This window comes from Coturnix japonica, chromosome 4 (genome assembly GCF_001577835.2).
Source record: "Coturnix japonica isolate 7356 chromosome 4, Coturnix japonica 2.1, whole genome shotgun sequence".
Taxonomy (NCBI): Eukaryota; Metazoa; Chordata; class Aves; order Galliformes; family Phasianidae; genus Coturnix; species Coturnix japonica.
Genome location: NC_029519.1, coordinates 25,984,385 through 26,007,793, shown reverse-complemented (window position 1 = coordinate 26,007,793; position 23,409 = coordinate 25,984,385). Strand labels below are relative to the sequence as shown.

Here is a 23,409-nt window from a genome sequence, read left to right as displayed (position 1 = left end):
GTTACCTGGAACCTGCGGGTGAAGACATTCTCCTGCCCATCTGTTTATTGGGTCTAGTCTATGCTAGGAACTAGGGGAAAAAGATGAGAGCTTAAGGGATTTGAGGCTCTAGATGGGGCGGGGGGGGGGGGGGGGGAATGAAGCAAAAAGGGAACCCTTCTGTTGATACTTGCAACATTGTGATTTCCTGTCTAATGTCTAGCAAAGTATGTGTGTAGTCTCTCTTAAAATTAACCCGTGTGGAGACTGGCAGGCTTTAGCTTTGAGAATGCAGGATGCAGTCTGCCAAGTCTCTTTTGCTTTGTAGCTTGCATAGAAAGGTGTACTAAAATCCACAGGTGAAAATACCATGCAAGTCAGACTCAGAGCTTACTGAAAACAGTAATTAACCCAGTTCTGATCTCAACGCTTGATAATTACATCCAGTCTTTCAGACACTTAACTATGTAGAAGCAATTACAATGTATGTTGTAAATTGTATGTAGAAGCAATTGCAAGGTAATAGCAATCCATTTCAGGCTTCATAAATGTTAAACCAAACTGAGACAAATCAGAAGTTTTTATTTAGTGTAAAGTCAGAAATACAACATCTTTAAAATGCTCATAAGTTAAATGAAGGCCGCAGTAGTGGGATGAAAAATGGTTTATAGATTAAGTGACTACTATATACAGACTGATGATGGGATAAAATATCACTAACCAATCTTACAACACACAACCATGATTTAGAGATTACTTGATCTCAGAACTGCTCAAGCCTAGTAAGTGCATGCTGTGCAAACTACTTGGTGTTTGTGGATGTCTCCCACAGTGCGGATGGAGATGTGCAGTGACATGGCCCAATAGCCAGGACAGCAGTAATGAAATGCAGTTTTTAGAAGTCAGGAGCCTGGTGAGGTTTGTCTTTAATGCTCAAACCCTGGATTAGCCCTGTGATTTAATCCACCTGCTAGAAATTTCTGCATGTATTCAAAGTTTAAGATAGACAGCAATGTGACAAAGCAATCCAGACATGTTTAATAGTAACATCAGCTGCTTATAGGACCCTGTGATACAAACAGTATCAGCCACATGTGCCTTAGAGGGTGAAACTTTTGGTCATCCTTATTTCTTGATGCAGACTTTGTAAACAGCCTTCAAGCCACAAAATATTAGTGCTTTGTTTTTGATCACTTAACTCTGCTGACGTTCCAGTAAGTGCTTTACAGTCATTTTAAATAGAGGGAAATGGGAGATCTCACAATATCAGCTTACAGATGAGGAATAGCACTGCTTAGCTGCCAAGAAGCTTGTGTATTGAGATGGATTTATTCTGCTATGACATCCACTCATTCACATCCTCCAGCTTTACTTTACACTAACTATCACAGCAAAACTGAAAGAGAAGCTTAAACTAATAGTTCCCTTTTGTTACAAGGCAAAATAAAATGACTTCATTGCTAAAGAGACAGATCTCAGTTTTAGGTAGCATCCATAAGAAGTCCATGCTGCTACATGACAAGATGAAACAGACCTAACAGTACTAAGCTAAAATTAACAGTTTGTGTTTCAGCTTCTGCTCTTCTCTAACACTGATGCTGCCAAATGTACCCTTTCTAGGGGAAGTGCTGGCACCCAGAATCTGGGCTGAGCTCCTTCTAACGAAGCCAATCCAGTGAACTAAAACAGGACACCCTGACACCAGGCATTGCTCAATGCAGCCCAGAGCTGACAGACAGCAGCCTCTTCTGCCTCGGATGGTTTTGTGCTATGTCTCTAGAGGTACTTCACAAGCTCTGGCCCCGTGGCAGGTAAACAGCTGCTGTAAGGCCTGAAGCAAGGACAAGTTTGGCACTTCAGGAGGAAAGTAAAAAGGTGGCAAGGAAATAATTATTCTCAGCTTCTCACTATTCCACACTGTTCACAACGAGCATGAGGATGAACACTGCTGGCTTTCTGTTTGTCAAGCTCATCACTCAGGTTTTGGGTGAGTTTGGTTGGATGGTATGTTACAACGCAGAACCTGACCTTTCTTTAAGGAAAGAAAGCTAAAATAGCTTGAAGCGTGGATCTTATAAATGACAGACACATTAATATTGCATCAATTTGATATTTCCCTGATGCAAGTGACTTATCCGTGTTCACTTTAACTTAACCCTTTCCAAAAAACTTTGTTGTTTTTCCTGCATGCAAACCCTACAAATAACATCGGACTGTTACTGCTTTACAAAAATTCCTAACTGCTTTATAGGCTTCTGTTTAAAGCTGCTTTGCAGAGATGTGAACGGTACTACACGGTAATCTATCAACACTTGAGGTGAAAAAGGTGATGCAATTAGACTTTAAATATTTTTACCAAGTAAGTTTTTCAACACCATTTTTATAACTATCATTTTTCTAGTCAAGAACACCAAGGCCTCTAAGAGAGCCAACAAGACATGTTTGTTTAACTTGACAAACTGAACCCCATTCTTAACAAGATATGCTCATTTTTAATACAAATATGGAAGTCTAGTAAGTCTCTATGCTATATTTGCACATTGCTTAATCTTAATATACAAACTTGCATCTCCTGTTCATGATAATGTTCTTAATTCTGCTTATCACTGAAGTTCATAACTTTCAGGTATCCAGCAAAGCCACAAACTAAGATAATTTTAGCTCATGTAGCCTATGCCAATTAAAACAAAAAAGACAGCAGCAATACAATGACATCACTTGTGAGCCAACCCTTACTTCCTTTTGCTTTTTGTGTCAGTGGTTTGGAAAACACTAGATGCTGACATCAGGTTTTCTATATACTGTCCAAGAACTTGGTTTTCTGATTTCAGTTTCAAGTTTTCTTCCTTAACAGCATCTACTCGTGCTGAGAGATCTGTGAAGGTGACATTATAAGAAAAAAATATAGATTAAAATTAGACACTATTGCATACAATAACGAATATATTGTGTGCCTACATCAAACCACTCAGGTTTTTCTTAATGTGGGAAACACTGCTTTAAGGTGTTACTTTAGATAGAGCCTGAGAGTACCACAGTAGGTGGCACAGAGGGTATTTCAAGTCTACTTTCCCTGCGTTATGCTGTTAATCTGTGTTCTTTCATTGACTTTTTAAGTTACTGTGGCTAAACTATGTGGAAACAAAGATGTAGGACAGCCAGTGAGCCTGGGAAGCTAAACGTATCACCCCTTCTGCCTGTTGCGTAGTGTGAGATTGTACTGCAGAAAAGGGGAAAAAGTAGTTGCTGATATCACTAATGTTTCTGAAGCCTTGTTTGTGTACCTTCAGCTGCATAAGCGATGTATTTGTAAACAGCAGCACTGTCAGGCTAGGACAGCGCAGCACTGTACGGTTCTGTTTTGTTTACATTGTGCTTATGAAAAGTCTGAGGTGCCAAACTGCTAACCTTCAAGTGTGTGCTGCAGTTCCAAAACTTGATTAATAAGCCGTGTTTTCTCTTCTAATTCCACCTGATTCTCAGCCTCAACAGCTGCAATAAATCATAGGAGCTTTAATGCAATTGCTGTAATAGCTGGGAATCATACTAAGCAGAAAAAATAACAGTGAAGCACAAGAACATTAAGCGCTTATACCGTCCATGTCAGCGTTCATCATTGTAGAGTGGGCTCTTTCTGCTTTAGAACTCAGCCGGCCCGAGCGACGGTCTGCTTAAAGAAAAAAAAAAAAGGGAACACTGAATTGATGCTCTGGATGCACATTTCCCCTCGGCTCCATCAACCAGCGCTGTGCGCGATGCCGGCCCCCCGGCACGGATCTTTCTGGAAGCGGCTCCCGCAGAGGCCGAGCGGCATCAGGCCGGCTGCTCTCACCGCCCATCCCGGCCCGTTTCGGGGCAACCGCGGTACCGCCGGACCCGGCTGCCTCGCTCCCCGCCGCCATCCCTCGCCCCACCTCCGCGGCCCTACGGAGCATCCAGGACGCCAGGAGCGGCAGGCGGTAGGGCCCAGACTGGCCGCGGCCCGAGCTGAGAAGCGCTCCGAGCCACCCCCCGGGTGCCGGCCGCCTCCCCGCGCTGCAGCCCAGCACCGACCATCCCGCCGCGTCCCACCTGGCGCTCCCGCGGGCAGCGCAGCGCCGGCCCGGCCGCAGCCCTGCCGCTCGGTCCCCTCCTTCCTCCCTTCCTTCCTTTCCTCCCGCCGCGCCTGCGCCAGCGCCGCGCCTGCGCCGGGCTCGGCCTGCCCGCGGGGCTGGACGGCGTGGGTGCGTGTTTGCAGGGGGCCGTGTTGCCTGGCTACCACAGGTGCTGTAAGCCGGGGTGCACCCCTGGCCTGTCATAAAGTGGCCCGCATCTGCTTCTCTGAGCTTCTGCCTCTGTCTGAGAAGGGCAGAAGCGTTGGGATAAGTCCCCTCAGCCCGCAAGTTGGTCAGCCCTGCTGTGTGGCTGCAGATGGGGAGGTTTTGGGGGTACGAGGCTGGCGGATTTGGTATAACCTGCATTCACAGAGCTGTTCCGCTTTGGTTCTGTTGGTCAACTTACTGCTTTCTGCTTCAGAGATACAGCGCTGAAGTGAAATAACATTAGCACATGCTGGAAATTAGTTGTTTTCTGATGTGTAGTGGTATTCCAGCACACGTTCTTTAGTTTAAAGAAGGAATTAGAGGGTCCTCCTTGCTGGAACACTCGGGTGCTGCCCTAAGTGGCGTTCCGCTGCTCAGTTTATTAAGCTGTTTTTACGCTTAGACTCTCCATCCCTTGCTTCAGGTAAGTGGATTTTCTGACTGAAGAGCTACAAAGAGAGCTTGTAATGCTGAGCAGCCACAGAGCACCCGACATCAGAACTGACTGGGATATAACCAAGAACCAGTGCTAATCCCTTTCTTTCTTACTAATTCATTCCGTATCCTCTAAGGCAGGTTTTTTTCAAAGCTGGGGAGTGCTCCTGGTGCTGCCAGCTGTGTTATATTCAATTTAGAATGGTGTCTGTCACTTTATGGATGCAATTACTCAGACTTAGCATGTGTACTATGTTCCAGTTTAAGATTTCCTATAACTAACCAACATGGCTGGAAAAATGAATAAATTTATTATTAATTAATTGGTTAATATTAGTAATTTCACTGAAAGAGCTTTTTTTGTTTAAAATTGCAACAATCTGCCTTAGGACATCGAATCATAGAATGGCCTGGGTTGAAAAGGACCTTAAAGATCTCTGCCACATGCAGTATTGCCAACCACCAGACCAGGCTGCTCAGAGCCACATCCAGCCTGGCCTTGAATGCCTCCAGGGATGGGGCATCCACAACCTCTCTGGGCAACCTGTTCCAGTGCATCACCACCCCTGTGTGAAAAACTTCCTCCTAATATCTAACCTAAACCTCCCCTGTCTCAGTTTAAAACCATTTCCCCTTATCCTATCACCATCTGCCCTCGTAAACCAGCGTTCCCCTCCTGTTTTATGCTCTCAAGGGGTTCTCCTCCCATAAGGCATAAGTTAACCACTAACCTGAGTGCATAGGTCTGTGCATTTACTAAACTGCAGGAGTGAATTCCATTGCCCTGAACTCAGATTCTAACAGTCACTGTTTTTCAGAGGTTTCATTTCTGGATCAGTTGTGTATGTGCTGTCTTCCCATGGCACACAGCACACACTGACAAGCCCTTGGCTTCCTTTTTGGCAGCAGAGTTACAGGCACCGACAGCGCCTGCGTGAACTGGCTGATGACAGAGGCTTCACTGTTCGCCACAGGAATGGAAATGCATTCTCCTTTTTACCAGAAGCTGCTGTCGAACATATATGTAAGTTGTTTGCTATTTGAGCTGCGCTACTTTTCCCCTTAGTGTCTGCACAAAGAAGGATATGAAAAGGATGGCACTTGTCACAAAAACATTGTAGATGGACTTTTTAGCAGGGTTCCATAAAGCTCTACTGGTAATTTTGAGATGAAAACTGCATTTCTTTTGTTTAGGCCAAAAATAATAAAGAGTAAGATAATAAATGTTGGGTTTTTTTGCAGTGAAGAGAAGCTTGAGCACTGAGCTTTTCTTACTGTGTTATCAGATTGCACATACATAGCATGTTGTTCTGCTTGTCTTTAGTTTCTTTGCCATTGCACTTTGAGAGGTGGGGGAAGGCCTTATGCAATTACAAACGTCCTGGAGTTCATTAAAACCAGTGGATCTCTCTGATCCAACTTAAGATTTAATTACAGAACACTTGCTTCTAAAACATCAGATCATCCTCAGGCGAAATCCAGTGGCTTATTTAACCTGAAAAGTGCTTACAGTGAGAGTGGGGCAAGACTCTTCTCACTGGTGACAAGTGACAGGACAAGGGGAAATGGCCTCAAGTTGCACCAGGGCAAGTTTAGGTTGGGTGTTAGGAAGCACTTCTTCACAGAAAGGGTGGTTAAGTACTGGAATAGGGTCCCCAGGGAGGTGGTTGAATTACCATCCCTGGTTGTGTTTAAGAGCTGTTTGGATGTGGTGCTCAGGGATATGATTTAGCAGAGGGTTGTTAGAGTTAGGGTACTATGGTTAGGCTGCAGTTGGACTTGATGATCTTCAAGGTCTTTTCCAACCTGGGTAATTCTATGATTCTATTATTTGTTTCAGTATCTACATATTGCTGGTCCATTTTCTTTATTCCTTGCTTGAGATTGCTGTTGGCCATCCTAAGGATTCTTCTTCTCCCTCGTAGTGCAAAACTTTTTTGTCTAATCTTCCAACTCTTGTGGAATTGATGTCCATCTCCAGCCTGAAGGCTGTGAGACCCTCTGTGTTTGTTAGCTTCTGTGCTCTGCAGTTAAGATAATTAGTCTTTAGCTGGGAGAGCAAAGGAGAACTGATAGCTCTAAAGCATGTGATAGTACTTTCCTGCTATAGATTATGAATTTTCTGATGCCTTGCTCCCTGACCTCTGGGTGTTACCCTCTGGCAGAACACATGGACGGGGGCTATTACATTCACCATGAATCTTACTATGTATGTTCTGTCAGTGTTGCCCTTGTGTTAAGAGCTCGCTTGAAAACATCACTTACTCTCAGTTACTCTGAATTTCTTTCTCTGCTTCTGCATGACTCTCCCCAGATCTTCACTTCTATAGCAGGGGGTAAAGCTCTGGTATTTCTTGCAGCAGATCCAGCATAGTAAAGCATTGCTTTCCATCCTCTGTGTTAAAATGAGCTCCCTCTGAGTTTGGGTGTGTTCATGCTGTCAGGAGTCATGTAGAAGTAAGTGCTGAGGTACAGCAAAGTCTTACTGCACAGTTGCTTAGCAGCTACTTCAATATTAGTGGCATCTGCAGAGTCACAGGATATACCTTTTCCTACTGTTCTCCTTCTTATGGGGAAATGACAGACCTGTAGCGATGGAGAGTTCTCCAGACAACACAGCTTTCACCAGGATCTACGTAGAATCATAGAATTACTCAGCTTGGAAAAGACCTCAAAGATCATAAAGTCCAACCACAGCCTAACCATAGTCCCCTAACTCTAACAACCCTCTGCTAAATCATATCACCAAGCACCACATCCAAACAGTGTTTAAACACATCCAGGGATGGTGACTCAGCCACCTCCCAGGGGAGCCTATTCCAGTGCTTAACAACCCTTTCTGTTAAGAAGTTTTCCTGATATCCAACCTAAACCTGAGGCCATTTCCCCTTGTCCTGTCACTTGTCACCAGTGAGAAGAGACCTGCCCCGCTCTCACTGTAAGCACCTTTCAGGCACCGGAAGAGAGCAATAAGGTCTCCCCTGAGCCTCCTTTTCCCCAGACTAAACAGCCGCAGTTCCTTCAGCCTCTCCTCATAGGGCATATTCTCCAAGCCCTTCACAAGCCTCATTGCCCTTCTCTGGACCTGCTCCAGTACCTCCATGTCCTTTTTGAGGTGCCCAAAACTGAACTCAGTACTCGAGGTGAAGCCTCACCAATGCCAAGTAAGGGGCAGGATGACTTCCCTAGTCCAGCCAACCACACCATTCCTGATACAAGCCAGGATGCCATTGGCCTTCTTGGCCACCTGGGCACACTGCTGGCTCATCAGTACATGTTTGTCTCATTGTGAATATTTAGCTTAGTAACATTGTTGTAGGGCTGATTATGTGCTATATAAACTAATTGCATTTAAATGTCCACTTCAGCTACATTGTCCTAATATGAGACTGCTGGAAAACTGCTCTCAAAATCAGATCTGCTCAACTGTTTGTTTTTATATAGGTGGTAAAGACAGCACATACAATAACATTCTTTAAGCTAAAAATGAGACAAAACAGCCAACTGTTTTTTAAAAATAAAATAAGAGGACTTGTAGCATCCATTAAGCAGCAATTCCATTTTCTAACTTGTGTAAGTCAGTGCAGCTGTATGACAGCCAAGCTAACATGATCTGGCTGCTACTCTGGCTATACCTTTCTAAATAAATTATTACCAGGTCATATTAACTCAGTTTTCCCAGTATGTGGAGCTAGCAGAACTATCTTACTTCCCATCCCAAATCATTTCTATTCCATAAACAAGAAGGGCAGGAGGAGGCTTGTTTGTGTAGCTTCCTTTAAAAGTTAATGCTTGATAGTTGGGATTTAAGTGGATCAGCTTGTTTCAGTTACCGATTAATTTGCATCCCTTCTTGTGAGCTCTCTCTGGAGTAAGGCAGAGGTGATCGTTCAGTATCCATACTGTCTGTATTTGTTTTGTCTGAAGTAGTACTGAGTTAACACTTCTGTAAGTCTCTTCACAAGCAGTGAAAGGCTCTGTGTGCTCAAGGGGTAAGTGTAAGCTACCACATGCTGTTATGGCAGGGCTGCGGTAGCCCCCAAACTCCAAAGATCTCAACTCTGATCACAAGACTTAATTAACTACACGACTAAAAGTCTTTACTTGGAGGCCTTTTCTTAAAAATACACCGTACCTTATAGTTAGCACCTGCAGGTTTGTGTGCTCACCCGGTGTTCTTATTCAGCCCATGGGATCTGTTTTGTCTCAATAGATAAACGTAGTTTCTTACCTGGATCATCTGCCAAAGAAATGTTGGTGAAAGTGCCATCCTCCTCATCTATTGGTAAATCCATTTCGTTTCCTTCTTTCGAAGTTTTCAGGGAAGCCCATTAAGCATAGCAGTTGTCAGCCATTTTCAGTGCAGGCAGCTTCTCTTGTTAAATCCTTAATGAGGTGAGCACAGATGTTACCCGATCCTGCGGGCAGCTACACGTCGCGCGGTGCCATCTCTCCTGTGAACCTTGAGCTCCTTGCCGGAAATCGTTAAGCTGGAAGGCTCTACCAGCTTCATCGGATATGTGCTGAGCAAACACTGTAATTACACGCCTTCTGGGAAAGAGCTGTGCCTTCACCTGAATCAGAGGGAAGGGGGGGGGGTAGTGCCTGTGGTTTTTCCTCAAGGGCTCTGTAAGGCGGTTTGCTCTTTTGTTTTGTATTTTTCATAGAAGAAAAGCCTTAATATTGTGTGATCATAAAATGTTACTTCAGGCACATGCAATGAGTGGATTTTGCAGTACCAAGTTTAGCATGTGGTCTTTAAATACTGTGGGATTTTACTGACTTGAGCATCCTCACCAAAACCAACCGACCAATGTGCATGAGTGAAGTAAAACAAGTGAGCGTTGGGCTTCTGTGAGAGGAGATGGGAGGAAGAAGGAGAAAATAGCTTCAAAGGAAACCTGAGCTTTTGGGGCAGTTTGTTTTTGCATTCTTCAAAAAAGGTGACCATCATTTGAACATATAAACTAGGAGGTCACCTTGTGCTTCTTACCTCTTAGGAATAACTTTCTTTTGCATGCACTGGATAGCATCATTCTTTGTGATTAGTTTAAAAGTATACATAGCCCTGGTCTTGGTTGAAGACAGTGTAGTGAGCAGTGGAACTGTTCCCTGCTCAGATTGCATGCCTGACCTACCTGACTTGGATTTTTTAATCAAAACTTACATGCAGAAAAAGACCAGGTTTAGTTGTTGTCAAATATTTTTTCTTAATTAGGAACCTTTCTGAAGTCTTGCTGAAAATTGAAGTTGGTTCTGTGAAGTGTTGCCTGACTTACAGAAATGATGGATGTGACTCTTTCTTCTGGCCCCTTAACTGCTTGTGTGTGTTTTTGCTTTTATTTAAGCTTGTAAAATAGGGAAGGTGCTGACAACCGTCTTCAGGGATGACTGAAAATCAAGGATGTCTTGCATTTTCAGAACAGTGTTGAGTGTTATTCAGGCTTAGTTCTGACCCATGCAAAGCACGGTCTCCTGGCATCTCTATAATGTTTTATGTTCATTTGTAAATTCTGAATGAGGAAGAAAAGTGGAGAGAAGAGAAAAGAAAGCAGTGAATGGAGCAGTTCCCAGGTAGATCATTAACTAGTGTTAGACAAAGACTTGTGCAGCAGCATAGTGAATATAGGAGCTGTGCAGCTGTTACTTGTGTCTGGTTAACAGCCATCAGTAAAAGTGATGCTGAGCAGAAGCTGTATTTAATAAGCATGGGCAAGAAGGATTCCTCGGGGTGAAGAAGTGTGATGCACACCAATCCGCACAGGCCGTAGGCTGCAGCCTTTTGGCCTTTGGTTTCACAGTGCTTCTATTTCAAGTATTTTTGGAGATGCAAGAGGGGTCAGAGACAGGAAGTTGGTCAGCTGAGAGTCCTCACTGACCCCTTGCTCCAAAGGTGTAATTGTAGGGAGGTTCCTGGTGTTGTTCTAATGCTCTCAGTCTCAGCAGTACAAAAGATTTTTTTTAATGTAAAGTCAAAACCACCAAAGCTGTAGGTTTATGTTGGTTTAGGGGGGACACACAGAATGCTCTGGGTAGGTTAGGTCCCTGCTGTAGCACAGTGTGTGAGTGATGTCCTGTCAGGCTGTGCTGGTCTGATCAAGAGTCCACTCCAAAGACAAGCTGTGCAAATGCAGATGTGTAAGGTGGAAGCTATACAGTCTGTTACATACACTAATAGGGGATTCTGAAAGAGGATAATTGTATTTTGAATCCTTCTGCTTGTAGTCAGTACCTTTGAAAGCATTGTGGTTGTTTCCAGTGAGACAATGTCTAAGTATAAAGAGGAGCAGAATCCACCTCTGACTGTGCAGTTCTGTAACACAGATGTGCATAAATTCACCAGTACTTTGCGGTGTACAGCAAAATGTTTGGAAGTATTTTTCTCACGCTAAACGTTCTAAAGAATCATCCACTTCATCACTTACACACAGTGTATTAAACACGGCATCTTAAAAATATGGGCCTTGTTAGGAAGTGACGGCTGCCAGCGTGTTTCTGTTTTAATGAACTTAGAAGGGAACTGCTGCACATGTTTAGTGCATGCTAATAAAGCAGTGATCGTGCTAGTACGTTCACAGCATGCTCAGAGCTAGCCTGACTGACACTGCATGACAGTAACCTACTTGCAGAACAACACTTTGCTGAGGTAGTGACAGAAGTGTATGAAATGTGTCATTGGCAGATTTAACCAGTACACTGGGGTGTATTAGTACTTGTCAGCAAGTCTCCTAGGTGTATGTGCTCTTCCTTCCTGCCTCACCACTTCCCCCAGTTTAAGATACTTACGAGCTCTGTTGTGGCAGCCTTGCAAATGTTGAGATGAGCTCCGATGGCATGTTATGCAAATGAACGTCAGCATTTGCGAATGCTGCTTCTCAGGCTGCGCTGACAATTGGCCACCTGGAAACCATCCATGACAACTGCCCACTTGCTCTCGTGCCCACTCACTTGCTACATTTAATTATGATAAAAGTGTACATATTGTTTTCTGCCTCCGTGCTTATTTTTAAGTGGGATCTGAACCTCTGCTGTCTGAAAATAAGGGACTTGTTCGTAACATTGGGTATGTATGTCTTGAAATAGACCCGCTTTCTTTCGCACTTGTCCATTTCACTCTCAGATTTCCTGCCGTGCATCTGTCTGGACATGGGGAACATTTGTCTGCTAAACTAAAAGACAAGTAAAAAAGGTGCTGCTTTAGAGTACCTCACATACTCCTTGAAGTTTAATTCTAGGGTGGTTCCTGTAAAACTAGACGGTGACCGGGCAATGGGGGAGACTACCTGTATTTTACTAGTGTGTGAATTATAGCAGTGTGTTCCATTTCCCACTCCTTTAATTTGATGTGTCTTTTCATAATTCTTACCTAGGTGACTTGGTGTATGCAACATGAGGCAGAGCAGCACTTTTCATTGGGTGCTGGAAGTGACAAAGAATCGTCAGTCTGCCTTTCTCTTCGAATGCAAGCTTGCTCTCCTTTGCTCCACTCATCTGTAATTCTGACGATGGCACTATTTCAGCAACAGAGTTGGCTCAGGTAAATCCTACATATCTCATGAGTTTTCACTTTGTTCATTAAAGCTACTAGGAAATTATTGGTTAATGCACTGGAATACACCATTTTACTGACCACAAGCATTCTTTCTTTATCACTATGCCATGCTAAATGTTTCCTTCAACTCTTGGTAACATGCAGAAAATTGGGTGGTGCATAACACTGCTCCAGAATGCCTGTGCCTTATGCTTTTACTGGTGTTCTCTGATGTGGCTGGCCATTACCACCCTTCTAAACTGAATGTGGCCACTTAGTCTGTAAGAACTTTTCCCTCTTCTTGGTCCTTCCAGGAGCCCTCCAGGTATGTAACCAGCTAACCCGTGTTCTTCCATTCAACAGTGCAATTAAATGGAAAATACTTCAGATTTTAAATATGTAGTCATTAAAATAGTATTCATTGTGGAAGATCCAATCCGTTTATTAATTTGAATATTAATTAATCAACAAAGTAATAACTGATCTTACTTTGCAAACAAATTACAAAAATATGTGGATCTTGATACGGAAATTTCCCTTTGTGATGGTTCAAGTGCAGCAGCAAGACAGATACTGGTACACTGTCCAACACTGTGTCCGCCCACAGGCTCTTTTCTATCTTTTCTCTGTCTTCTCTGTCTTGGCACTTAGAAGGAAAAGATAAGGGACTTTAAAGTATTCTGCCAATTCAGACTTACTTTGAAAAATCTAATTGTGGTCCCTTTATTGCCTGAATTCTGTCTGCCTCGGGCTTGCTCAGCTTCACTGCAAGTACCCCACGTGGGACGCCTGCTATTGCTGGAGGCTTTTAAAGAATGGTCATGTGGAACAGCTTACGTTGGTCTTACTGACTCTGTGCACCGAGGGAGTTTTGGCATTTGTCAGTTTTTCTGCTGCTGTGTGCCTCCTGGTCTGTCACATACCTGAAACCCTTGCCAGGGCCAGTAAACAGGCTGCCATACTTTGCCTACTGAGCTGCCAGTCAGCTGCAGAATAATATATCAGTCATTCAGCAGTGAGATGCTAGGAGTGACAATGAGAAGGACAAATTCTTTCATGTGTATACAAGCATTTTTTCAAAGACCCATACTTTCACTAATGTTATTGATGTTCTCGTAGTGATGCTTCATTTGAAGATCTCACATTTCTTGTTGTTGCATATCTTGTCTTTAAAACTGAGATTATTTAATGCTCTTTGCAGAAATCCCCCTGTAATACAATCACGTGACATGGTTGCTGGACCATCTTTGTCTTGCTGGCTTTTGAATGTGATCTGTTTACACTGCAGCTATGCTGGGTTTTCTTTACTACAAGTATTTTGGAAGGTTGCTGCTGACGGCATCTGTGGCTGAAGCTAATCTGGAGAGATTAATTATTTAACGTGACTAATGCTTTTAATGGTCTTGACAATCAATAACATATAACAATACAATAGCAGAATACAATAATGATACAATAGCTGAAAGAGACTTCATGCATGCTTAAAAAGCAAAGACAAACAAACAGACAAAAAACAGTTTCTAAAGCAGAAAGAGATTATTGGACCCATTCTAGCTTCCATAAAATGGGCTGTTTCCCAGCAACAATTAATAGAGTTGTGCCCAGTGTCATTCAGTAGCATTGCCAGACCTTACAAGTCTTCCAATAGTTGGTGTTGCCAAAAGAAGTCATTTTTCTTTAAAAACAACAACAACATCAGAAAGCAAAACTTGTGATTAGAATCAAAACTTTAAAGGAAAGACACCTGGGAACTGTGGAAGAAACTGAATGCATGTGAGAAACATCAGAGAGTATTAAGGAATTAAGCTTTGTTCTGTAAGTCACAATACTTAAATTGTTGAGGCATTACTTTGTTTCTGTGCCTCACTGTTAGAAAGTACGTTATTGACTTTTTACTTATTTTACTTGAGACTGGGAGCAGTTGTTACAAAGTATTGACTTTTATGGTTTTGGGGGTCTTCCCTCGTGAGCTCTCCTAGGTGGGGATCAGATCATGCTAGAATGAAGGATTCCTGTTTTGATTTTGGAAAGTTGGAAGGAGGAGATAATTGTGTATGAACAAATTCAATTTCAAAGCCAACTAAATTACTGTGGTAGTGTTGCCAAACCCGAAGATTCGAACATGCTGTTCTTCCATGGTTTTGCTTCAAAAAATTAAAAATATTGGGATTATTTTATTTGCTTTTACATTCTTCAGCTATGAGCACGTGTGCTCCAAAATCTCTTAAGACCTAATTGTTCTTTATGAAGAGTCAAGGCTAAGATACTATGAAAGTATATCAGTTCACAATTGGAAGAAATGCGCCATTATATTAATGCAGTCCACGATACAGTTGTAAGAGTTGTAATGATGTGTCATTTAGTGAGAGCCAGCTGCAAGCCCCATGCAATAGTAACTATATATTGTATGTGAACGTCTTGCTATAGAAAATATAAAAACCACCAGAAGCCAAGAGATGAAAAAATTGCTCTGAGATATTGTGAATCTAGTGATGGGATTATCTGGAGTGCCACCAGGTTAAAAAAAAGTTATAATAATTGACCAGGTGAAGCAGCAGCAGCAGCAGCACAAATAACCTTGCTTGTTCTGTGCCCCAGCTGAAGTTTGTGTGTAATGTGGGATGGATCTGGAAGCTGTTCTCTCTCAGTCAAAAGCTGGGGAAAATGGCAACAGTCCATCTGTTAGCTTCTCGTGGTGTTGTATTTCCTCTTTTTCACTTGAGGAGATGTGGCCACTGAGAGGAATCAGGCCCTTCATACAGTTCCACAGGATCCAACACAGAAGGATTTTGTACTTAGATAAACACAGGGCAGCCCTAACCACCCCTGGTTTGTGTGTCTTATGGAAGAATAGTGTATCTTCTGGAGGAATATTTCTGTAGATTAAAGCAAATCAGCAACATCCATTTCTCCCTTTCTTGCCTCATTCTATTCCACACTGGTCTGTTCTGTATCCCAGTTCCACACTTACCCCTACCAGTGCTTCTGCTTTGTCCCTATTTCTGTGTACCTTTACCTTTTCTTTCCTTCTCAGCCCTCTTTACCTGACCCTGTTTCTGTCATCAGTCACTTAGTGCAAGTCCTGACTCCTGCTGAGTTCTGGCAGACACAGTATAGTAGTCTGCTTCCCACAGGGGCAAATTATTATCATTTGATGGGCAGTATCTCACCTTTGTGCTGTGGTTCACAGCTCCCTGCACTTTGATCATAAATACAAGGCAGGAGTCTTGTACTTGCTCCTGGGGGATGGATGGGGGAGTTTAGCCGTGTATTTAGGGAAATTATACTGAACTTAGCATGAAATATAGCCTTTGTAGTGGAAGGTAAAGAATTGCTTTATAATTATATTTTGAGTTTTGTGCTTCAGTAATGAACGCAGTAACTTTAGAGGTGGCATCCAGCAGAACAATTTTAGACAGAAGGTGAAGACAGAGTCTGCATGTGTAAGAAATTAATGAATAAACAGCTTTCTTATGCTCCATGCATTCTTTTTGAGGAAGGTTTATTAGCTTTCTACATACAGACCATGTATGAAGAGCCAGGATTTGCAGTGCCTACTCGATCTTTTTCTTTGACAAACTCTACAGAACTGTTAAAAACTAAGCAGCCTCTCAAAAGGTGGCTCTAACAACACTTCTTTTCTCATTAGTCAGATCACACTGTCAGTGTACTACCTGACAAAGGGAAAAAGAAACACATTACAGAAAGTACTCCTTATGTTCAACTTTTCCAGTAGATTTCAGTCCCTTTCCTTGTTTGTGATGGAATGATACTCCCACACCTCAGCAGTGTTCTGAATCTGCAGCTAGTCTTCAGTGATGAGTTTGATATTCATTTATGCTAATAATTTTTGCTCTGTGTGTTGTGTGCTTTGCCTGTGTAGGGAACCCAGATCTCTGCCAGTATTTTATCTGTTTGGCTGAGAGTGCTACCTAAGTGTTTTTTTACGGTCCATTGCTTTGTGTACAAAGTATCCTCTCCATTGAGAGTAGAGAAGATGTTGCCCAGTCATTTTGCAACATCCAGAAACGTCTAGAAATGCGCTCACTGTCTTTCAAGTAGAGGCTGGTTCCAAGTACTGCTACATGGTTTTGAACTTGTGTGGGAAATTGGTGATCACAGCCTGAACCTCTGATTAATCAGCTGAGGCAAGTGTCGGGTCAGCTGTGAGAGCACAGGTGAGGGTAATTCTGCTGTGCTCCCAGAAGGGGTGGAGCTTGACTCCACCTCCTCTAGACCTCATTTAAGGGCTGACCACCCCTGAAGCAGCATCTCTTTGAGGTCACTCCTTGGTGGAGGTTGCCTCTGTGTTTTCCAGCAGACTGAAGGCATCTATTGGGTGAGTCTTTCCATTAAATAACCTTTTGGTTATTTATCACCACTTTTCTTGTATCTTGTACCATCTTTGTGTTACTGTTACTATACATCACTGAATGAATACCTACATCTACAGGTTCATAGCAAACCCAGCATGGTTTTTTGTGTGTTTTTTTTTTTTTTTGTATTTTTTTCCCCTCCTTAGGGTGATACTTTTTAGATAAGATTTTAAGCCATGCGTTTTCTGCTGACTATTGATGGCTGCTGCTACTCTGACTTCTAATCTGATTTATTATGGTTTATCTAGCTACCATCTTTCACCTTATTTTTACACTTTACATAAGCTGTATTTAGTTACATCTAAAAACAAATAGCAGTCAAAATTTCTATACTGTTATGCTACTTACTGTTCTCTTCCTACAACTGCCTACAACTCTGTGATCTTTATTAAAATCATTCAGGGTAATTTACAGAAGCAAACCAGGATGCTCTTTAACCTTCTGCTTAAGCTATACTACTGCTGTGCTTTGGTGGATTGGATCAGAATGTGGTGCTTAGTTGATGAGGTCTTTTGCAAGGTGGGCCTTATATAGCAATTGGCTAAAGGGTGCAATATCTTTGTGCCAGACTTAAATCTTGTAGGAGCAGAGATTTTCCTGCTGTATTCTAACCAAAGAGTGTTGATGTTTGATCCAAAGGAGGGCAGTGTTTTCATTTTTTAAAAAAGGGAAGTTCATTTGGTAAAGAAGTCTAATTGAGAGACTCTTCTACTTTATTTATTTATTATTTATTTTTGGTAAATTGAATGACACAGCTGTCCAGAGAAGCTGTGGGTGCCCCGTACCTGGGGGTGCTCAAGGCCAGGTTGGATGGGGCTGTGGGCAGCCTGAGCTGGTGGGGGGAGTGAACTAGATGGACTTTAAAGTCCCTTCCAACAGCCATTTTGTGACTCTGCAATCATTTATTAGGGACCAACTGGCAGGCTTCAAGTGTATTTCAGCTGCTTTTCCTCCTGGTATAACATGCCTCATAGTAATGTCAAATTTTGTAAGTATTGTTTAAATAGTTTTGTTTGTGTTTAACAGAATGTATTTTTGAGTAGAACAGAAAGTGAAACTACACAGCCTGATGAAAGTTCCTAGTTATAGAGGGAATGTTTACTTGGGTCAAGGAGTGACAAAGTAATAAAGCTCAGCAAAGAATTCTTACTCATGTGAAGTCAAAGAAGTCAAAACTCAGTGTTTTTATGTCTGCTTTTTGTTGCTGTCCACTCTTATTAAATTTTAGCATTGTTATCCTGTGAATGTATTGCCCACAACACAGATCTCTAATTTAAATCAGTTTTGTGCAGTGTAGCTAAATAATGCATTTGTCATCTCTACACACAGACTTGGCAAGTTAGGCCTTGGGATAGATGAATAAATAATAGCTATCCATGCTCTTGTTGATGATAGATGATAGAACACAGAAAGCTGAGCAGTTTACTTGCTGTAGTTCAGTTTGTATCATCAAGTTGTGTCAAGAGTACAGGCTATTCACAAGTAGTCTTGGAGATGCACATGCTTTCTTTCTCCTTCTTTATGTCTCAGCATGTATACTAAGGCAAAATATTCAGTATCTAACACTTCACTGTTATTGTATCCATATCCAGAGTAAGACTGTTTCATCCAAACATAGGTCATAATGGTTCGGTCATATTGGGTCACATTTACAGGCTCTTAGTGTGGAACAGACTTGAGGCAATTCTTGCAGTTATTTTCCAGTAGCTCGAGCATGTGGGCATTCATTAAATGTGGGGATAATTAATGCACAAATCTCTTAAATGCCATGGTTTTCAAGTAGTTTTCCTGTGACCTCTTTTTAGGAGAGCATGTACTTTCATTTCTGTACGTTGGCAGTTGTATCATACACAATTTCACTAGCAAAGCCTTACATATAATTTGGCAGTAAAATTAAAATGATGCCTTTTACAGTTTTCTTCCTTTCCTGGAAAAAAAAAAAAAAAAAAAAAAAAAAAAAAAAAACGGCAGTATGATGAAGTTACCTTTGTATCTGTTGAGAATGTGCTTAAGGCTGAACTCAGTAGTCTGCTGCTAGAGGCACCCCTCCCAACTCAGTCAGAGGAAGGTGTTCTTCAGAAGGTCTGGTACAGGAGGGGTGAAAAAAACTGGAATCCAGAAGGGTTAGGGAGAGGTAAGGAGAACAGCCATGATATATTTTGGAAAGGCCTACAGTATTTCATATACGAAAGAAAGAAGACTGCTGAAATTGGCAAGGGCTTTGAAAGGAAGAGATGTGAATCTGCCCAGTTTTGGAATGCCTTCTGTGATTTTTAGGTCTTCCAAAGCTTATTGAGAGTTGCCTTCAGTTGACTTTGACTCAGTTCCTGAACTAATATGCCTTAGTAGGTAATATTTACATTCATGGACAAAGGCTTAGGAGCGAACTAGTTTCCTCTTGTAGCAGAAGGAAAAAAAACAGATAAAGAATTGCAGGTATTGAGAAGCTGTATAAAATTTGAAGAGGCTAAAAGCATGCAAGAAAGTGTAATCATTCATCACGATTTTTTCTTTTCTAAGAATAGAGGTGATCATTATTTCTTAGTAAAAAATCATCCTTTCCAGCCTGGGCTTTTGAGTAGAGCTATGGAGACAATAATGAGAAGCAAATTCAGCATGAATGTTTTTAAAAAACAAGTTCTGATGTTTTATGTATAACCTTTAATTTTGGTAATTTTCTTATAATGTGCCCAACCTCCAGTTAAAAAAATTACAAAAAAGAGAAGCAGTATTGATATCAAAGATGTCTTCCCATATCTGAAACTACTGTTTATATGCAAAGGTTGTCATTTAGTATGAGGTGCTTTGCAAAACAATCTGGTACTGTTATCTGAAAAAGGGATAGAGAATACCTTCCTGAATTGAAGTCTAGAAGCAGGACTGGAATGCTTCATGACTAGGACATTTTCCTGTGTTCTGGTCTGTCTGATGTCCATTAAAATACATTTTCAGAAGAAATATTATTTATAGGGAGAGATTAGAAGCATTTTGTAGTTTTACATCAACAAAGCCACATGCTTCTGGATATTGGACTAGGCAGGTAGCAAGGATGGAGACTGGATATGCAGAGTGGTGTGCTGGAATCAAAAGGATGAAATTTAAAGGAGTAAAACTTGACTCGGTTCAGGCGTTTTGCCTACAGAACAACTGTAGTCAGGTTTTAACAAGTATGTGAACCTGCTTCGTCACTGGAAACTCATAGAACCAGGCTAGATATAATGCTAGGAAGCATGCTTTTGGAGAGCATTGGACTGGGTTGCATAACTGAATCTACTAAATTAATCAACACAGAACAAAGAATAAATATAATTTCTACTGATGGACAGTTGAGCTCTTCAACTCAAATATTACAGCTTGTGGGATCATTTAAACCCCCACCCCCTCACCCCCCCTTTTTTTTTTCCTACAAGTTTCCTAGCACCATAGTTGCTTTCACAGTAAGGTTTACCTCTGGATTTGAAATGGGGTGCAGTAGTTTGTAAGATCCTTACAACTGTTCCAGAGGCTTTGACAACCCTCTGGGGGGATTTTCTCCTAATTTTTAACTCCCAAATTTATTTAGGCTTTGCCAAAGTGTCTTTTAATATTTTACCAGAAACACTACCCAGAAATATTCTGAAGTTCTTTAGAAATGCCAAAGGGTGCCAACACAATTATTTGTGTAATATATTATAAAGGTAGTACACCTTACAAACAATTACTTGAGATTACTGGCTTCTCCTTGGATTCTGGCCTACAGTATATTCACTAACAATCTGTGAACTTCTGTGGGTTGATTATTGCTTATATTTATGTGTGTACCTGACCCTTACCCACAGGTGGGGTTTCTAGTGTTTGTGCAAATACAGAACAAAAAGATCACAGCTCCGAAGAGGCTGCAATTTAGACCAACTAAAAAAAGAAGGATGCTTGAGGAAACAGTGGGACAGTGAAGGTGATATGCCAGGTGATGTTTTTGACACAGTGATACTCCAACCATTGTCTAAGTATTTCTTTAGGGCATCAAGGGGGAGAGCGTTCTGAAGGGAACTGCGAAGGAGAACAATAGGGTAATCCTGCCAATATGTTGCAGCAGCCCTGAGAGATCTCCTGGTCACCATGGGAGCATGGCAGGAGGCTCAGGAATGTGAGAACCAGGCCTGAAGCTCTGTGTGAACAGAGTGGTGCATCTCAGCAGGGCACGAAGAGGAGGAGGGAGAGGGCTGGGACACCTCAGGAATCAGAATGGGCAGGTTGATTTTGCAGGGAAGCAGCTGGTATTTGAAAACTGTCAGGGGAGACATGGCCTGGTCAAAGGAATGAGCCAGGAGAAATCATCTTTGCCATGGTATTTTAAATGAAGTAAGAGAGACAGGATTGCATCTGTCAAGGCCAAGCAGAAGTACGTTGTGATAATCAAGATAAGAACAGGAGTGTTAGCTGTGCATGTGAAGTTGTGTCTCTAGATATGTTATACAGGTAGTCAGCTTGTGCTGAACAAATTCACTTCTAATGGAAAGTAAAGGTCATCTGTCTCAAGCAGCTGTTTATTAGAACAGTATCAAACAGTTTGAGAGGAAGTGGAAGGAAGGGTGAAATGACAGACAAAAGAGGTAAGCATTAAACTACAGCAAAGATATTCAAAGCACTATTTTCCTATGACAGCACACTGTAGCCAGGAACAGTTCCTGGAATAAAGCTGTATTGTGTATTAATTGATGTGGGACAAAAGATATATAATGATATTTAAGAACTTAAAATAGAAGGGGAAGGAAGGTTTGTTGCACAAGAAAGCAAGAGTTATGATCACATTGCTCATTCTGTTCTCAAAGAGTGATGGGTGGTGAAAGCCAAGGGAGGAATAGATGGGCTGTGGGAGGCATTAGGGGTGGAAAGCAGCAACGTCAGTTGTGTTCTGTTAAATTACTGTGCTGCAGTGATGGGCAGAAGTCAGCTGTGATGTTTGGCCAGCATTGAGGTTTTTCTGTCTTCTCTGGCACTCTGTATCACTCCTATCTTACAATCCTTTTTATAGTAGATAATAGTCTAACAGCTGAAAGTATCACTGAGACTGATTGTCCTGTGTCCTTTCACAGCAAATTTCCCATTCTCCTGGGGCAGGTTTAACTTTGCTGACTTCCATCATTTCTAGCATCTGTTACTAAAGCATATTAGCTTATGGAACTGATGAGTTCAGCCCTTGAAAACTAACTTCAGTGAGCACTTACAATTCTTTCATGAAACGTACAGACATTTCCCCTCCATAGTACTGCCTTTTCAAGGAATCCTGTATAAACACACTGCTCCCCCTGTGTATGTGGCTGAATTTTTTCAAAGGAAACACCCATATTATTCAATCTAGGTGGAGTAAAATTATGGCATTTAGTTCTCTTGTTCCCAGCAGCTGTAGGGACAAACTGCCTCCTATAAAATCTTCATCTTCCTGTTGTTTGTGGCAGTCAGTGAAAGCCAGGACCCAGGTGATTATACATGAGGATAGACTTCGCTGTGGAAGGCTTACCCAGTCACTGAAGGCTTCTTAGATTTAAAATGTATGTCTATCTCAATAACATGGTGTCCTGCACAAAGTTGTATTACTTCTCTTTAGGATGCTCAAAAGTAATCTAACCTGCCAAGCAAGGCTATATGCTGCAAAGTAACTTCTGTTAGCAGTATCTGGGTTATGCTTTTGCAGTTCTAGTTATCCTGCAATCATCAGAGCAGCAGCAGCTTTCCTGTCTGATGTAGATCAGACAGATCACCAAACAAATGTGCTATCCTGACATATTTTGAAGGATCTCAGGATCCCGTACTTTGCCTGGGTAGTTTTTGGAAGAAAACATTTAAGCAGTCAACAGATGAAATCACGTTTGGTTGGTTAATAACCATCACTTTGTGGGTGGTTCATTAATTTTATGCATAGTTCCAACAGTACTTGAGAGGTCCAACAGTACTTGAGAGCTTAGTTCCTAAGCTGTGATCAGGTCACTTTTAATAGGGGTTTCATATTTCAATGAAATTTTCATTAGGGATAGCCATGTCCAAGTGTTCCTGAATTGCTGTTTCCTCTTTGTGAAGTTACTGCAAAGGACACCTACTTTGGGAACAAGGATTTGTTCAGAAGTCTCCTTTTCACTGCCTGCTCTAAGCTCTAAAAATACTGCTTGGTTGTAAAATAACTCATTTTCCTTCTGAACTGAAAAACCAGCTCAAAGTCCACCAAATATAATATCAGGCTTCTTGCTCTAAATTGCATTTAACTCGTTAAAAAGTGATCTCGTAGTGGTTAGTCCTGACCTTTGATTTGAAGAGGTTCAGCAGTTGTTCTGTTTTGGTATTTTTCAATACCAATCATCTATCAACACTGACAATGACAAAGCGATGACTTTGATACATCTTTGTGATACTGTATGGCTCTCTGAATCTATTTTGCACGTGTTACTTCATGTCATGGCTGGAATGGTGGGATGTTTTGCACAGTGGGACATCTGAGAAGTAGTACAAAGAGGAAACAAACACATCAGTGTGCTGCTTTGTTGAAATGCTCCTCAGATTTTGTTTTTAATTGCATGTGCATGCTGAGGGACATGGTTACAGCTGGTAACCTACTGTAAGCGTGGATATGCCAGCTGAATTTCTTCCACCTGCGTCTTGCACTGCTTGGCATAACAGTAATAAGACTAATGTAATAAGGTGATTTGCTTTCAGACCTGTTTCAGGCAGGGAGGAGTTTGTATGACCTCTTATGATTTACTTGAAAGTCTCTGTATTTTCAGCCTGCCCTCAGGCTGGTTGTTTCCAGTTGTTA

General features: G+C 41.9%; 1 protein-coding gene and 1 long non-coding RNA gene across 3 annotated transcripts in view; one reads left to right on the top strand and one right to left on the bottom strand.

The window, feature by feature from the left end:
- Nucleotides 1–541: 541 nt before the first annotated feature.
- On the bottom strand, nt 542–9,178 carry SCOC (short coiled-coil protein). 2 transcript variants are annotated; one of them, XM_015861063.2, is made up of 4 exons: nt 8,947–9,178; nt 3,575–3,646; nt 3,388–3,471; nt 542–2,854 (listed from the first exon to the last, which is right to left on the bottom strand). In XM_015861063.2, the coding sequence occupies exons 1-4, from the start codon at nt 9,008–9,010 to the stop codon at nt 2,712–2,714; spliced, it is 363 nt and encodes a 120-aa protein (XP_015716549.1). In that variant the 5' UTR covers nt 9,011–9,178; the 3' UTR covers nt 542–2,711. The 2 variants fall into 2 exon arrangements, with proteins under 2 accessions (XP_015716549.1, XP_015716550.1); XM_015861064.2 differs by lacking the exon at nt 8,947–9,178 and adding an exon at nt 4,051–4,180.
- Nucleotides 4,188–23,409, top strand: part of LOC107313114 — a 47,557-nt gene continuing 28,335 nt past the window's right edge. The window contains exons 1-3 of the long non-coding RNA XR_004307004.1: nt 4,188–4,704; nt 5,622–5,739; nt 12,086–12,252. This is a non-coding gene — a long non-coding RNA (uncharacterized LOC107313114). The remainder of the gene's footprint in view (nt 4,705–5,621; nt 5,740–12,085; nt 12,253–23,409) is intronic.